General features: G+C 35.0%; 1 protein-coding gene across 7 annotated transcripts in view; it reads left to right on the forward strand.

Annotated features, from left to right (window-relative positions):
• RBBP8 (RB binding protein 8, endonuclease) overlaps positions 1–17672 on the forward strand; it is a 120564-nt gene that overhangs the window by 40538 nt on the left and 62354 nt on the right. For all 7 annotated transcript variants that reach the window (XM_069099772.1, XM_069099771.1, XM_069099769.1 and 4 more), the window contains one exon: positions 4863–4958. In XM_069099772.1, the coding sequence (XP_068955873.1) occupies positions 4863–4958 (96 nt within the window). The remainder of the gene's footprint in view (positions 1–4862; positions 4959–17672) is intronic.

Consider the following 17672-nt stretch of genomic DNA (forward strand, 5'->3'; position numbering starts at 1 on the left):
ACTTAAAGAGTTATTTGCATGATTAATAAGGGCTTGGATTTCTTAAAAAGTCAGTCAAAGGATAAAATCAAGTAGCATTCATTCTTCATTGCATCATTAAGATTTCTTGCTACCTGTTTATTCCCTGGTTTTATGAGCTTTATAACTATTTTATCCTTTGAAAATCCCAGAGTAAAATGTATGTTTTACTTTCAGAAGAAGATAGACATTTTTGTTAATGGTGAAGAAATTTTTTCTGAAGTGTTTTTAGAATAGTTTTCAGTTTTAGAATTATGAAGTTTACTTATTATGTTATTAATTTCATGCTCAGAATAGCCTGAATAGTGAATACATTTAATTTAGTTGTTACCAGTTTTTTAATCATCTCTAGAAGATGAGTATTATCAGTGGCATACTGTTTGTGACTTAATACATACCAAACTAAATAGCCAAGTTATTGTTCACTGGAGTCATTCTACAAGCCTCTCATTGTATGTATAATAGCCTTATATAGGAGTTCTTGTTCCTTCTGACTCTTTTGAATACCTAAGGTTTAATATTTCAGAGTTGATAACTAGTTGGACAATAAGTCCCTTATGCTGTAGTTTCATTCAACATTGAAGCTAATGATCTTGTAAATGCTGGGTCATAGACCATTCATTAGGAAGACTACCTTCGGAGCCAAAATGTCAGTCATTTTGGTGAAGCAGTATTTGAATTTGCAGGTGATTGTAAATTTTAAGTTATACTCACTATCAAAATGTTTTTCAAAGGAAGCTTAAGTTTTACAGCAAAGGATACTTAAAGTAAGCCTAGCAGTAACATGTATATGTTTTGTTGAGAAATTAAATGTTTAAAACAATATTTCCATAAATATTAACAGTAAATATTAAGTTTTGATATTGTCAATCACAGAATTGTGGAATCTTAGAGTTGGAAGGAACATCAGTGTCCGTCTAATCCAGCTCTTACCTGATCAGAAATCTCCTTCACAACATACCCCCAAGGTCAAACAGCTACTTTTGTGTTAAGTGTCTGTGGCCAAATTTCAACTTGGGTCCTTCTGACTCCAGGGCTGGTGCTCTATTCACTGCGCCACCTAGCCACCCCCATCCACAACATACCCTACAAGGGGTTGGTCTTTCAGCCTTTGCTTCAAGACCTCAAATTAAGGAGGACCTATTACCTTTCAAAACAATCCAGGTATGCTTTTGGATAGTTCTTTTTGTTAGGAAGTTTTATTTGTTTCAGGCCAAATTTACCTTTTCACAGTTTCCACTCATTTGTTTCTAGTTCTGATTAAAATCAGAACAAATCTATTTTCTCTTCCACAAGACAGCCCTTCACGTACTTGAGGACTGCTCTCATGTTCCCCTTAGTTCTCTTCTTCAGGCTAAATATTCCCAATTCCTACACTAGTTGTCACATATCATAATCTCAAGTCCCTTCACTATTCTGGTTGTTTTCCCCTGCACACACTCCAATTGGTCAATGTCTTCTGTTACCTCTTGATTCCTAGATACCAGATCTCTCAGTACAGCTTAAGATAACTTTATTAATCATATTGGGCTCCAAATCCACTAAAATTCCCATATGTTTCAGACATGGTCTTGTCTAGCCTTATCTTCTCTATCTTGAACTTGACTTTTTAAATGTGAAAGTATAATTTTCCTTATTGAATTTCATTTTATTCCATGTCCAGTGTTTTAACCTATCACAGAACTCTGAATCCTGGCTCCCAGCAGTGTCATCTGCAGATATGATAAACATTCTGTGACTTTATCTGTAAAGCATAAAAAAGTTAAATGACAGAAGATCAAACATGAAATCCTAGGACATGCCACTGGAGACTACCTTTTTACTTCCTACTTCTTATCACTTTATCAGAATGAAAGTATTTTTACTTAGAGATTATAGATGCTCATTTGTAATTAGAAATTAGGTAACTAAAATTTTTGAATTTTATAAACAAAATGCTAATGTATATTTTCCCTAACAATGACAGTCCCTGCACAGATACCCCTTTTTTTGAAATTGAAATAAGAAAAAATTCTTTCTATTTAGATATGACACTTCATATGACTTGCATAAAAATATTATGAAGTCTGAATAACATACCAGTTATGAAAACAGACTGGTTATATAGTAACTGCAGTATAAATACTATGTAGCTATGTACAGATAGCCCCTAGGGGTCATATACCTGGCAATGGTAAGTGGCTGCTTTGAGAAATGAGAGAACTACTAAGATTCTACTCTCCACAGAGCAAGTCTACTTCCAGGCCAGAGCCTGGATTTCTCCTGATTTTAGTCCGTTTTTGTCTTTTTTCTTCGAACTGCCAAATACCATTTTGACAAGATTATGACTTTTTCTATGTTTCCAGAGGCTTCTTGCCCCTAGGAATCCCTCCGTGAAACAAAAGGACATGACAGTTAAGTGTGTTATCATTAAATCTTCCCAGACTTATATTTTGATCATAAACCATTGCTGATTTGCAGTTGCATACATTTTACTTAATAAGAGCCAGGATCTGTTCCATTGTTGTTTTTGTATCAGCAGCATCTAGCACAGTAATGTGCTTGGAGTAGGTGCTTAATAAATATCTGTTGATTAATTGAACTTAGGTTTTAAAATAAACTTAAAAGAATTTTGTTGGGGGAGATGAAAATTTTTGGAATTAGAATTGTAATCTCTTTGGGAGCATCTAACATACTGCTTTTGTACATAGTAAGTACTTAATAAGTTATAGTTCATATAGTTAAATAATGAAAGAGGTCCTCCCATTTGCAATCTTAAGTAAAAGGATGCCTTCTACCTATATTTTAGTGATTTAGTTTCTTTATAGCTATATTGATTTTATTGGATCTTCTGAAGTTTCTGCTATGACCATCCACTTTGCATTTGCAAATCTCCTTTACAAAGGATTTTTCAAGAAAATCCCTTCTTTTACTGGTGGATGTTTAAAGTTGTAAACCAAAGACTGAATAAATAAAAATTTTGTTGAATACTTTTTTTCAGTCTTAAGATGCAATTTGTGGGAAAAGAATTTTGACTTTTTCATATTTTCTATCACAGTTGGCAATTTCTTTGTGGTGAGTCAGGTTCATAATGATTATACTGTATTCTTTTACCTGTTTCCTTTTATTTAGAGTAGTTCTTTTTCTTGACCTACTAAAGTAATGAGGCAACTTTGTTTTATCTTGTCAGTTCAGTCTTGCTACTTTAAAGTCATGTTTGTATAATTTTGTACCTACAATTTATCATTTGTTTACAACATTTTATATATGACTAGTACATTTGTTATATAACAGAATGCAAAATACTCCATTGACTCAACAAAATAGCTGTTTAACCCAGAGAATTACATTGAGTCATCAGTTTGATAATATTCTGGGAATATATACATTGGTATAAGTTTATAGTTAAACTGCCTTAAAGCAAAATTCTTTTGGTATAGTTAACCCATTGTGGATAGATTCCAGTATGAGTCTTTTTTTTTTTACATTGTATCCTAATTGTCAGAACAAAGCTCCAGTATATTCTTTTCATTTGTTTGAACTATTTGGTAGATTCATTTGTATGTCTTTACAAATTTTTTATGCCTGATTTTTTTTTTGGACAGTTTTTTTTTTTAATTTTTTTTTTAAAGCAATAGGGTTTAAGTAACTTGCTCAAGGTTACAGGGCCAGTTATTTCTGGTTGTGGTGCTGAGTATCTGAGCCCAGATTTGATCGCCAGGTCATCCCGACACTGGAGCTGGTGCTCTTACTCACTGAGCCACCTGGCCACCCCTTTTTTTGGACAGTTTAAGAACCATCGTATTATCTCCTTCAGGAATTTATAAATTTACATAAAGACCATTATTTTAATATCTGGATTGAGGAAAATCATTTATCAAGTAATTGAGATGCTAGTTTTATACTTTTAAAGCAATCTTATTTATCTTTCGTAACATGGTTTAGTTTTAAGACAAGTATTTGCTGATTCTTTGTTCTGAGTTATAATAGAATATTTAGCTACCAGAAAGTCAAATAGTAATATGAAGTATATCTCATGTTCACAATTATATAAAAAAATCTTTATAATATATACTTTTCACTCAAAATATAAATTCTTATGAAAAAGTATGTAGAATTATAATTTGGTGGGGGGTGTATATACAGTTTGTGTATAATGACACTTTAAGAACATTTAGATTTAGTGCATTACTTAAGGAGATGATATTACCTAGTAGCACAGAATCTAAAAGGTAATCCTGCATATGAATTTAATTATGTTCTAAAACCTTGATCAAGTTGTTTGATTTTTGTGAGATTTACCTAAAATTACAAATTGTGGTCTATTGATTATGAGCTACATTTTTGAGTAGACATAAATGTACCTTTTGGAAAATTAAAAAATGTTTGGCTATTCTGCTGAACTGGAAACAGCAATTTATAAGAATCAGCTGTATCATGAGTTTTTACGTATTTTAGAAGGTGTATTATGATGCTTACAATTGAAGCTTCATAGCAGTTATTATGAGTAATGGAAAGCTGTCATTTAATTTTTTTGGTATCTGAACATTTTTTATATTTTATACTTTTAATGCCTTTACTATTAATAAATAAATATTTTTCAACCACTTAACCTGTTGGGGAAAACCAGTAAGAAGGCACTGGAATTTAAGGTAGTTTTTATCATTCTTAACCCAGTACAATTAAAACCCTATACCATTTTGTTTCCAAGCTCTATCTGATTAATTATTTCAGAAGTTTAAATGCAGCAAAATTCTAATAAAATGGGAGAGAATTGAAACAATTTCATATAATCCCATAGTAATAATATTTGACCTGTAGAGGCTATTTGTTTCATAAAAATACTTTTCTTTTTTTTTCTCAAGAGACGCACAAAGATTGGAAGAATTTTTTACCAAAAATCAACAACTGAGAGAGCAACAGAAAGCCCTTCATGACACCATTAAAGTGTTGGAAGATCGGTGAGTTTGCAAATGATTTGTAAAGTATATTTTGAAATAGAGATAATGTTTTTCATATAAATACATTGTTTAATTTTTAATCATATTTGGAATTAAAAGCTAGTATCCCTACCACTAGCACCAGCACCTCTTTCCTGCCCCTTTCCTTCTGTAAATTCTGAGAAAGATTTGCCCACAAATGAAGAAATAGTATCATGGCTATGGTACCAAAAATTGAGATATTGTGCCCTGATTCCTCCCTTCATTCCACTAGGCTGGAAATATTCTCTTACTTCTCTGTTTTCACATTCTACATCTCACATAGCACTTATTTGCATCTCTCGTTGAAACAGAGAAGATACTAAGTAGTGTCCTTTTTTTCTTCTACCCCACTTCTAGTCTCTTGCTTACATGAATACTCTATCTTTTAAAAATTTAATTTTATTTTCAATTCCTAATATCTTCTCCCTCTCCTTCATCATTGAAAAGTCAAGGAAAACAAAACCCACTATAAATATGTGGAGACATGGAAAAGAATATCCACATTACAAGAAAAACAGTAGCATTATCATTTTTTAGTATTGGCTTAGCTTACCCATGAGCAATGACTATTTTTGCAATTATTTAGATCTGATTTTATGTATGTGAGGAGTTATGTAATTGTGTTCATATAGTTCCTGTGTGTGTTTCTTGGCAGGTAAACTCCCAGGTATTTATACTGTCTGTAGTTATTTTAAATGTAATTTCTCTTTCTAGCTATTCCTTCTGGGTTTTGCTGATAATGTATAGAGACACTGATGATTTTGTATGGGTTTACTTTGTATCCTGCAACTTTTCTGAGGTTGCTAATTATTTTGATTAGTTTTTTGGTTTACTCTTTAGGGTTCTATTTAAACCATTATATCATCTGCAAATAGTAATCATTTTGTTTTTTCATTGTTTATGTTTCTTCAATATCTTTTTTAATCTAATTGTTAAAGCCTACATTACTAATACTATGCTAATAGTATTAGTATACTAGTAGTATTACTAATATTAGTAGTATATTGCTAATATACTAATAATAATACTTCAACCCTGATTTTTTTTAATTTTTTATTTTCATTTTACAATTTTTTTTACACTTAATAGTATTTTATGTTTTCCAATTACATGTAAAGATAATTTTCAACTTTCATTTTGAGTTCCAAGTTTTTTTTTCCTTCCCTCTCTTCCCTCCCCCCTCCCCAAGACAGCACACAATCTAATATAGTTTACACATATACAATCATGTTAAACATATTTCCACATTAGTCATGTTGTGAAAGAAAAATGAGAATAAGAGGGAAAAACCACGAAAAACAAAGTGAAAATAGTATGCTTCAATCTATATTCAGACTCCATAGTTCTTTCTTTAGATTAGATAGCATTTTCCATCAAAGTATTTTGGAATTGTCTTGTATCATTGTGTATCTTGTATCTCAACAATAGTTGAGAAGAGCTAAGTCGGTTTTAGTTGATCATCACACTGTTACAATGTTCTCTTGGTTCTGCTCACTTCACTCAGCATCAGTTCATGTAAGTCTTTCCAGGGTTTTCTGAAATTTGCCTGCTCATCATTTATTATGGAATAATAGCATTCCATTACATTCATATACCACAATTTGTTCAGCCATTCCCCAACTGATGGGCATCCCCTCAATTTCCATTTATTTGCCACCAAACAAGAACTGCTATAAATATTTTTATACATGTGGGTCCTTTTCCCTTTTTAAAGATTTCTTTGGGATTAGTAGTGGTATTGCTGGATCAAAGGGTATGTACAGTTTTATACCCTTTTGGCCATAGTATCACATTGCTTTCTAGAATCAATCCTGATTTTATTTAAAAAGCTTCTGGCTTTTCCCCCTTACAGATAAAATTCTTATTCTTAGTTGTAAATCAATAATACTTATCACTTTAAGGAAAGCTCCATTTATTGCCATAATTTCTAGGTTGTTTTTTTTTAGTAGTAAGAATGGGTGTTGTATTTTATCAAAAGCTTCTTTTGCATCTATTAAAATAATTATCTGATTTCTATTGGTTTTGTTGTTAATGTGGTCAGTTATGGGGATGGTTTTCCTAATATTGAACCATCTCTGCCTTTTTCATATAAATTCACACTGGTAATAGTGTAGTTTTTTTTGTTACGTTGTTTTAATCTCCTTGTTAGTATTTAATTTAAAAACTTTGCATCAATCAGAGAAATTGACTTATAGTTATCTTTTTCTGTTTTGTCTTTCTGTGTTGTAGGTGTTGTCTATATTTGTGTCATAGAAGTAGTAGTATTCCTTCTTTATCTATTTTTTCAAATAATTTATGTCATCATGAAATTCATTGTTCTTTAAATGTTTGGCAGAATTTACTTGTAAATTCATCCAGTCCTGGATTTTTTTCCTTAATGAGTTCACTTGTGATTTGTTTAGTTTCTTTTTCTAAAATAAGATTAAGTATTCTAAGAATTCTGTTCTGCCAATCTGTGTGTGCAGTTTATATTTTTGTAATATTCATCTATTGATTGTCAGTTTTTTTGGCATATAGTTGGGCAAAATAACTGCTAATAATTGCTTTTATTTCCTCTTCATTGGTTATTAATTCACCTTTTTCATTTTTCTGATACTGGAAACTTTGTTTTCTTTCATTTAAAAAAGTCAGTTAACCAGTAGTTATCTTTTTTTAACATCCAGCTCCTAGTTTTATTTTTTGGTTTATTTCTAATTTTGCTAATCTCTCCTTGGAGCATCAGGATTTCTATATTGGTGGTTAATTGAGGGGTTTTAATTTGTTGGTTTTCTTATTTTTTTAATTGTATACCCAGTTTATAGATCTTTTCTTTTTCTTTTTTGCTTCTGGTTACACATTTTCTATTAAATACTGCATTAACTTTATCCTACAAATTTTGGTATATTGTCTCATTGTCTTTATCTTTATTGAAATTAATGAGTGTTTCTATGATTTGTTTTTTGACCCACCCATTCTTTAGGATTAAATATTTCATTTCTAATTAATGGCCCATGAAATCTGGGCTTTAAAGATATTTTCTCCAATGCAGTTTTTATTCCATTATGGTCAGAAAAAAAAATACATTTAATATTTCTGTTTTTCTGCATTTGTTTGTGAGACCTTTATGCTCTAATACATGTAAACTTTTGTGAAGGTGCCAGATAATAGCTGAAAAATAGATATACAGACAGTTCTTGCTTTAAGTAAATTTGCATTATGTAAATTCAACTCTCAGGCAGGCAGACCCCATGCTAGCAGCAATGCCTGTGCACTGTGCAACCCTGTGCCAGGGTTTCTGCACATTAGTGCTCTAGCACTGGGTCACAGAGGTTGTGAAACCGCACTCCCCCTTAACCCCCCACCCCTAAGGGGAAGAAGTGTGCAGAATGGTCCACTTACATTAAGCAAAATCTAGCTATACTCCTTTCTATTCCCATATAATATTCTCTAGAGATCTGTCATGTTTAATTTTTCTAAGATTCTATTCATCTGCTTAACTTTCTTGTTTATTTTATGATTAGCTTTATCTAGGTTTGAGAGGTTTAAATTGAGGTCCCCCACTATTACAGTTTTGCTGTTTATTTCAGATTCTAAGCCCTCCATTCCTTCATAGTGGTGGTTGTTAAATCTTTCATGATCCCACTTGTGACTCCATAGTAGTTGAATTCTTTCTTTCTGACTACTTGAAGTATTTTCTGTTTGACCTGGGAGTTCTGGCTTTTGGCTACAATGTTTCTGGGAGATTTCATTATAGGATTTTTTTTTCAGGGCATGAATGGTGGTTTGTGTGTTTCCAGTTTCTACTTTTATCTTCTGATCCTAAGATATCTGGGCCATTTTCCTTTTAAAAATTTCTTAAAATGGTGTCAAGGGGCTTTTGTTGCTTTTGAGTAGTGATTCTTAAATTAACTCTCCTCAGTCTGTTTTCCAAGTCAGTTATTTTTCCTGTCAGATATTTTGTATTTTGTTCCATTTTTTTCGGTCTTTTGTTTTTGTTTTATTATTTCTTGACATCTAAAGATGTCAATTTCCATTTGGCCAATTTTTAATTTTTAAGAAATTTTTTTTAAGGAATTCTTCAGTGAGTATATATTTCAAGGAGCTTAAATTCTCTTTTCATAACTTTCTTGGATAGCCCTCTTCCTTTTCCAGTTTTTTCCTCAACCACTCTTATTTGTTTTTAAAAAATCATCTTTTGCTCTTTCTTATCTCTTTAGCACTTGCTTTGTCTAGTAATTCTTTTCTTTTTTGTTTTTGTTTTTGTTTTTTTTTTTTGCTTTTTTTGGAGGGGAGAAAGCAGGGCAATTGTGATTAAGTGCCTTGCCCAAGGTCACATGGCTAGTTTTTGTGTTAAGTGTTTGAGGTCAGATTTGAACTCAGGTCCTTCTGATTCCAGGGCCGGTGCTCTATTCACTGCACCACCTAGGCGCCCCCTGCATTTTTCTTTAAGCCTATATTTGATATTTTCAAGTCATTGTTTTTTGGACGGCTAGGTGGCGCAGTGAATAGAGCACCAGCCCTGGAGTCAGGAGGACCTGAGTTCAAGTACAGCCTCAGACACTTAACACACACACACACACACACACACACACACACAAAAACTAGCCGTGTGACCTTGGGCAAGTCACTTAATCCCAAGTGCCCCACAAAAAAAAAGAATATAATTCAATTCATTGTTTTCTGCTATGTTTGTCACTTGAGCTTAGCTTTTTGTAGTTGGCTTCTTTTTTGTTTGTTCATTTCTTTTGTCTTCTCAACTTTGCACTTCATACTAATGTGGAGTTCTATTTCAGGAGGATCTGAATTGCTGCTGTTTTCACAGTTCAATGTGGGGCCTGCAGGTTTTCAGTGTTTCTAAAGTGGGGAGAAATCTGTTCACTGCTATCCTGGTCTTGAGTTCTGTAAGTTTCTGACTTAGGTTTCCGTCTGTTGCCTTGTGTGTAGTTGAATTTCAGCCACTGTTAGCCTGCAAGGAGGCTCTCAAACTTAAGAGTGACTGAACTGATGGGTTCCTTTTGGTTTTGGTCTTCTGCCCTCGTTATTTCACTGCAGGCTTATATACTGGGAATAAGGTTAGAACCGAGTTTCCTCTCTGCTGCTTTGCTCAGAGTTAAACATAGCTAAGTTTAGGGCATTTGTTTTGTGTTCAGTATGCAGCTAGGGCTCTGTGTTGAAATCTCCCCAGTCTGTCTCCCAGAACTGGGTATTAGGTCACAGAGCTGCCACATGGCAGCTGTTCAGGCTCCCAGTGCTAGTTCAGGGGTGCCCTGGGATCTCTTTCTTGCCTTGGTGATCTATATTGGGTCCCTCTCCATTCCTGGGTATTTGAATGATTCTGGTTCTACCACTGCTGCCATTGCTACCATGCTGTGCTCCTGCCCAGTTCCCACTCTACTGTCCCCAGACCTCTATGTCTGTCTCCTAAGCCGCCCTGAACTGGAAAGATGACTCATTGTGACTTTTTCTTGGCTTTTCCAGTCAGAATTTGTTCTGGCCAGTTTATTTTGGAGGTTTGTTGGGAGAGCTAGTAAAAAATGTTGACTCTCACTCCACTATCTTGATTCCATTTCACATGAATGTTTTATCCATATCATTGGCTTTCCTTGACCCCAAAGCCCAAAAGACTCTCAGTTTGTTAGTTTTACACTTGGGATTTACAAAAACCACTCTTCAGTTTCTCCCTGTTGTCTTTAGAATAAAATAAAGATTTCATTATTTAACATTTAAAGCTATCCACAATTTGACTCCACTTTATGTTTTCTTAGTTTAATTACATATTATTTCCCATCAAGTACACTATTCTAACCAAACTGGCTACTTTATATTCCATGTACATAATGTACACTAATGTCCCTCCCACCAAATTGCTTTCAAACAGTGTGTCTCATGCCCTGAGTGCTCTCACTCCTCCACCTGCCTCTTAGAATCCCTGTTCCTCCTCCAGACTCAGTTTAAGTTAGTGCCTCCCACTTCAAGAGGACTTTTCCTGTACTTCTCAGTTGTCAGCACCACCTCCACCCCCAAACTGGTGTATTTATTTTGTATATATACTGTGTTTCCTAATCTGTGAGCCTGTTGTATCTCACTAAAAAATGTACATTTCTTGAGGACAGACATAGCCTCACTTTTTGTATTTGTATTCCCAAGGACTAACATCTGGGTGCTTAATATATGTTGATTGAGTTCACCTTTGATAACCTTTGATCTTCAGGGAAGTAGAGGTTATAGCCAATATAATTTTGAGGGAGAGCAGTGGCAGATTCTTCACAGACATATTCTTCCCTCCATGTAAAGTCTTGCTTGTTGCCAATAGAGGTCCTTCAAGTCTTCCCCCATGAAGCTTTCCTTAACCAATAGTAATTTTTTATATAGTGCTTTAAGGTTTACAAAGAAAATCCCTCATAATAACTCAGAGGCAGATAGTGTAATTGGTGTCACCCCCATTTTGTAGATGAGGAAACTGAGGCTCAGAGAGGGTAAATGGCATATCCGGGATCACACAGCTATCAAGTAAGTGTCAGACCTGAGATGAAACCCAGGGCTCTTCTCATTCTAGTGATCTTTCCACTATACCCTGCTGCATTCCTTCTACGGTTTGTGCATGTGGTCTATACCAACTTGTCCATTGTTCCCTCAGATGTTAAAACAGTATTGCTCATTAGTTGTTTTATTTGTGTTGTGCTTATTCAACTTGACTGTCATTCTCTTAGTGGAAGGACTGAAATTTTGTGATTCTGACTCTTGTTAAATGAATAAGATCAGCTTTAAAGAAAGGATATTGCAAAATTACTCTTTAGAGAGAACATTTTCTCACCGAGCTTTATTCAGACCTACCGTGGGAGTCACCACTAGGTCGGATAGATGGATAACTTTTGACCAGATTGTCTCCCAAGCCTGACATGCATGCACTCCTTTCTCACTTTTCCTTTTAGGGTCTTAGCTCAAGCACCACCTTCTCTGGGAAGTATTTATTTCCCCACTTGCTAATTACTTCCCCCTAAAAACATCCTTGTCTTGGTATCTGCTATGTATGTGTTGTATATAAGACAGCATGAAATAGTGGAGTCTGCTGGCCTTGGGGTCAGAAAGACTTAGTTAAGTTCCCACCTCTGACACAGCTAGTGGGACCCATGGCCAGTAAATTAACTTCTTAATACCCTAGGCAACTCTTTAAAACAAATGTTGTGGAGTAAGTTCCATAGGAGATCTCTGTATTGAAGAAATCATAGGTGCAATACAAAAAGAAATATATGTGTATATATGATTTTGGAAATACATATATATTTACATGGTCATGTCAACAATGGAAAGTCCAGTCCTTTGGTGCAGGAACAGTTTCATTTTTGTCTATGGGTCTCCACCACCTAGCATATTTGTTGTTTAGTTGTTTTTTAGTCATATCTGATTCTTCATTACCCTCCCTTGGGGATTTTCTTGGCAAAGATCCTGGAGTACTTTGCCATTTCCTTCTCCAGCTCATTTTACAGATGAAGAAACTCAGGCAAATATGGCTAAGTGACTTGCCCAGGATCACACAGCTAGTGTCTGAGGCTGGATTTGAATTCAGGAAGATGAATCTTCTTGACTCCAGGCCTGATACACATACCTAGCACATAGTTGGTGCCTAATCAATGCTTGTAAAATGATCAATTTAACCTCTCTGATTATCAGGCTCTTCTCTAAGACCTCTTATTATGCTGAAGGAGTTACATGCTGCCTCAGGGGAAGGAGTTCCATTACTTGACAAAATCACAAAACTTTGTTATAACATAATGGTTGGTAGCTTTATAAAGTTATTAGGTTCAACTCTCTTGTTTTTGTTAGGAAAAAAAAAACTATTTCCCACTCAAAAAAGATCTTCTAGAGCTTTAGAGTAGATGATTTAATGTTTAGTTAAGTTGTATTTTAGTTAGCTTATTTAATTCTTTAGAGTAAGCATAAATCATTAAAGTTTTATGGAGTGTTTAAGAGTCTAATAAAGTGAGCTTATAAAGGCAGTACAGTTCTGCCAAGGTCTTTAAAAGGTTATGTGTAGTTTTGCTAAATGTCTAAATATTTATTCTGAAATTTGTTAGCCACTCTCTAAAAGATTTACTGTTCTTGCAATAATGTATTGCAAGGACTTCAGCATTAAACAGAAAATCAAAGATTTTAGTCTTGACTCTGCCATTGCTATCTTTGTGACCTTGAACAAGTCCCTTAACTTCTTAGGTTATAATTAACTTAAAAAGAGTGGGAAGAGATGAATAAAAGGACTTCTAAAGGTCAGCTCTAAATTTCTGTGGTTTTTATTGAAATCTTTGACTGAAAGGTAAGTGACTAAAACAATCAGAATCCTTTTTTCCTGTACAGTGAGGATAATAATACCTGTAGTGTCTATGTTGTTTGAGGATCACATGAAATAGCACTGAAAGTCTACAGGAGATCAGCTCTTATTATCCCATCACCATTGGTATTTCTGTCAAGGAACTCCACGGACTTTACTAAATCTGAAAAAATTGGAAATAAATAGTACCAATAAGCTGTCTAAAGTTTGACATTTCAGGGGTGTGTGATCTCATTGAAGATGGGGTACTCCCTCCAGCAGTGCAGATAACAATCCATTTGTGCCATGGGTAGGATGGTTTTTTCCAAGTTGTGGTTGGAAAGCATTAATTGTATTAATTACTAATGGCTCAATTTCGATTGATAGACTTTTCTGAATTTAGCTAGGCTGCCTCTTCAATGACAGGCATGCAGAATGTTATGAGGCCTATCCCTGAAGTCTTTCCAGCTTGGTAGGTATGCCCGCACTTTCATGCCAATTTTGGTAAACCATTTAGATAGCCCAAATGAAGTATGGTTTCTTAAATGTGTTCGGTATGTATATACACACAAAATGCATTTTTATTGAGCATTGGAAGTTCCTCTTAAAAGTTTAATTTGCAGTTAATAATTCAAGTAGGTGGTTTTATGTCATATCTATTTTCTTTTTCCCCCAATGTGTAGCGCCAACACAATATTCACAGCGCCAGTGGTGACCGTAAATATGCCGTCATAGTCTTCAATCGTAAAATATAACAGACTCTCCACATAGAAGACAGAAGCAAAACATTTATTCAGACACCAGAAAACCACATCTCAACACCAGAAAGTCAAATTCATCATAGCAACATGGAAGTTTATACACTTATAACACAGCAGAGAGCCACACCATCCTTTAGCCTTGCCACAAATCAACACTCAAAAGTCTAGCTGTCTAGCTGGCCATGTCCTCTCTCTCCCACCATCTAGCTGCTCTGACTCCCAGCTTCCTGTGGGCTTTGCTCCACCCTTCAGCAAGCTCCTCCTGCCACAGGCTCCATGTTATTACATTCCCCCTATTAGGGGGCAGGAAATATCTTCAAATTCCCCTAGGCATATTAAGGGACAGGGAAGATCTTCAAATTCCCATTACCATTATACAATGAAGTAGAACAAGTAGCCAAGAGAACTCTTTTGGGTTATAGCTTGTAATTTAATATGCTTATTACCCAGGAGTAGTTTTAATTCCCAAGAAGATGCTTCTTAAACCTTATCCCTAGGATCAAACTTGCATAAAGGAAAATATATGCTTTTCTTTTCCTAACAGTGTGATTATTAAATCCCCTACACCCAACCCCCAGCCCTTCAACCTGCTTTTGTTCCTTTTATCTTCTATTCTCAGGTAGCTAGGTGGCACAGTGGATAGAACATTGGATCTGGAGTCAGAAAGACCAGCCTCAGGTACTTACTAGCTATGTGACCTTGGGCAAGTCACTTAACTCTGTTTGCCTCAGTTTCCTTATCTATAAAATGAGCTAGAGAAGGAAATGGCAAATTACTCCAGTATCTTTGCCAAGAAAACCCCACAGGGCGTCACAAAGAGTCATACACTACTGAAACAACTGAACGATAAAACTCCTCTTAGGTAGCTATAGTAGTAATGAGTAGTAGGTAAGAGGATAAGAATTAAGTCTCACTTATATGAACAGGAGGAAATCATGTATTTTTTTTTTACAACAATTTGGGTTTAATTTCCAAGGTCTGTGGTAGGAAAATAGTATGTCCAGGCTTAATGTGAAGGGTTTTTTAGTTCACTTGTTTTGACCAAAAAGACCTTTTCTGAAGGTTGTTTCCTTTGGCTTTTCCAAATTAATCACAATGGTACAGAAACAAAGAGTTCCACAGGTTTACTTCACATTAACACATGGATTTTTCATATCCTTTTTAACCACACTATACCTTTTGGTGAGAGATATTTCAGAAAAACAGAGGGATTCTAGTGAAACACAAACTACTCACTTTTTAGAGGCGAATTAACTAGGCAGCAGGATGTTGCTTAATACCCAGAATTATAGCATTTAGTAAAGTGATTGTTGAATGTCTCAAAAGTCTTCTTTGTCTACTAGTTTACTTCTAGCTGTAACTTTTATTCACCCAGATTGAGTCTAGTATTCTTGTTATTGCATTAATCCCAAGTTATCAACTGTTGCAAAAATTCTGATGCTGAAGATTTAATGGAAATACCAAGTATATTAGAAAAATGCTTCAAATTGTCCATCAATCAGCAAAAGTTAACAGTATCTTGGTTGGAGATTAGTAAAGAGATACTGTAATCTTATATTTATTTTGGAATTTCAAATATAAGTATAAACATAAAGAATACCACAAATATTTTATGTAACTAAAATGTAGAATTGTTTTGTTTGAGGAGTAAAAATGTGCCTTTCCTTTGTTGTAGCTTAAAGGCCTATGTTATATTTTATTTAGCTAGCCAAAGTGTAATTTTAATTTTGTACCATATTGAGATGGAGGATCTGAACAGTGTAGCCAATTTTTTCTATGTTATTTTAAAAGAACGTAAGTCCACGTTGATCTTAAAGAGAGAGGCTTTTTATTTCCTTACCTCAAGTACCTTGCATTAGAATGATGGAAAACCCAACATTCCCATTCTGTTTTCTTCTGAGATGAGATTATACATGATTCTTAATTTCCCCATTCTCCATAGTTATGTCCTACCTACTCAGTACCCAGAAGGATTTGTGATCCCACCTATTTATAAGTTTCTTCCAGTAATACAAATCTGAATACTTGACCTACTTAAATGTTTCATATGTGTGATTGGGAGTATTTTTTTTAATCATAGATTATTATGTGACTTTCATTGTGGTCTCTTAAGATCATTGATTTAGAATTTGAAATAGATTGTAGAGAAAATCTAGTCAAATTCAGTTCAGTAGACGTTAAGTGTCTACCCAGGCCAGGCATTGTTCTAAACACAGAGAATACAGATGGCCCCTCTTCTCAAGAGGTTGTTTCTCTGCTCAAGAAGCTTGTATTCTATAGTATGGTAGAATGTGATGTGAAAGAAATAATGTATATGCACCAGTAAGAACCATGCAAGAAAAATTGTAAGAGAGCAAAATAGTCAAGTGGAAGGGGATCAAGGAATGCATTATGGAGGAAGAGATACCTGAACTGAGTCTTGAAGAAGGAAGATAAGAATTTTGAAAAGTAAAAATGAGGAGAGTGCATTCCAGGTTGGGGAGAGGGGCAACTTGTGCAGATACATAGTAAGTGGGAGATGACCTTGGAATTCTGAGAACGGCTTGCAGACTAGTTTGGTTACAAGAGTTCATGCAGAGAAGTGATGTGAAATCAGGCTGAAAGTGTAGGTAAGAGCCAGATGGTGGAAGACATTAAATGCCAAATTTTAAGGAGGGTGTATTTTATCCTATAGATAATGGGTAGCTGTTGAACATTTTTCACTCTGGGTGTGACATGCTGTAGGAAAAATATTTTGGCAACTGGGTAGAAGATGGATTGAGAGAGAAATACTGAAAGCAGTGAGACTAAAAAAGGAAGTTATTCATCAAAGTAAGAGGGTTAAGAACTTGAATTATGGTGATGGCTGTGTCATTGGAAAGGAAGCACTAAGTCCAGCAGATAAAAATAGAAGTAGGATGATTGGATATGGGGAGTGAGGGAAAGGGAAGAGTCAAGGATGACTCCTGGATTATGAGAAGCTCTGGAAATATCAGGGCCTCCCAGGCCACTGGCTCTGCTTCTAGCCTCATCCACAAAGCCATTGCCTCAGGGAGATGGGCTTTGCCACAACCAACATCAGCTGCTACCAACTGTCGAGAGAGAGACAGAGAGAGAGAGAGAGAGAGACAGAGAGAGAGAGAGAGACAGAGAGAGAGAGAGAGAGACAGAGAGACAGAGACAGAGAGAGACAGAGAGACAGAGACAGAGAGAGACAGAGAGAGAGAGAGAGAGAGACAGAGAGAGAGAGAGAGACAGACAGAGAGAGAGAGACAGAGAGAGACAGAGAGAGGGAGACAGAGAGAGAGACACAGAGAGAGAGAGAGACAGAGACAGAGAGAGAGACAGAGACAGACAATAGGCAACATGTAAGAAACAGATTTCAGCCGGAACAGAGAGTAAAAACAGCAGCCACCATTTCTTATTTTCTACAATGAACCAAATGAAGATTAAGAGACATAAAAAATAACAAAGTGTTGTAGTGGATCTAGTCTTATCAGCTACAAAAGTGATGGAAAGGCACCGGGGATGTAACATACATTGGTGTATGTTATATCTTGGCTTCACATCATGACTTCATTAAAGTAATTTCTATTTTGTTAATGTTAATTATTTTATTCTATCAGTAATGTTAAACAAAATATACATTTAAATTTTTTCTACTACATA

The sequence above is a fragment of the Petaurus breviceps genome, unplaced genomic scaffold (assembly GCF_028583685.1).
Source record: "Petaurus breviceps papuanus isolate PSGF00001 unplaced genomic scaffold, PetGlider_PUasm1.0 38, whole genome shotgun sequence".
NCBI lineage: Eukaryota > Metazoa > Chordata > Mammalia > Diprotodontia > Petauridae > Petaurus > Petaurus breviceps.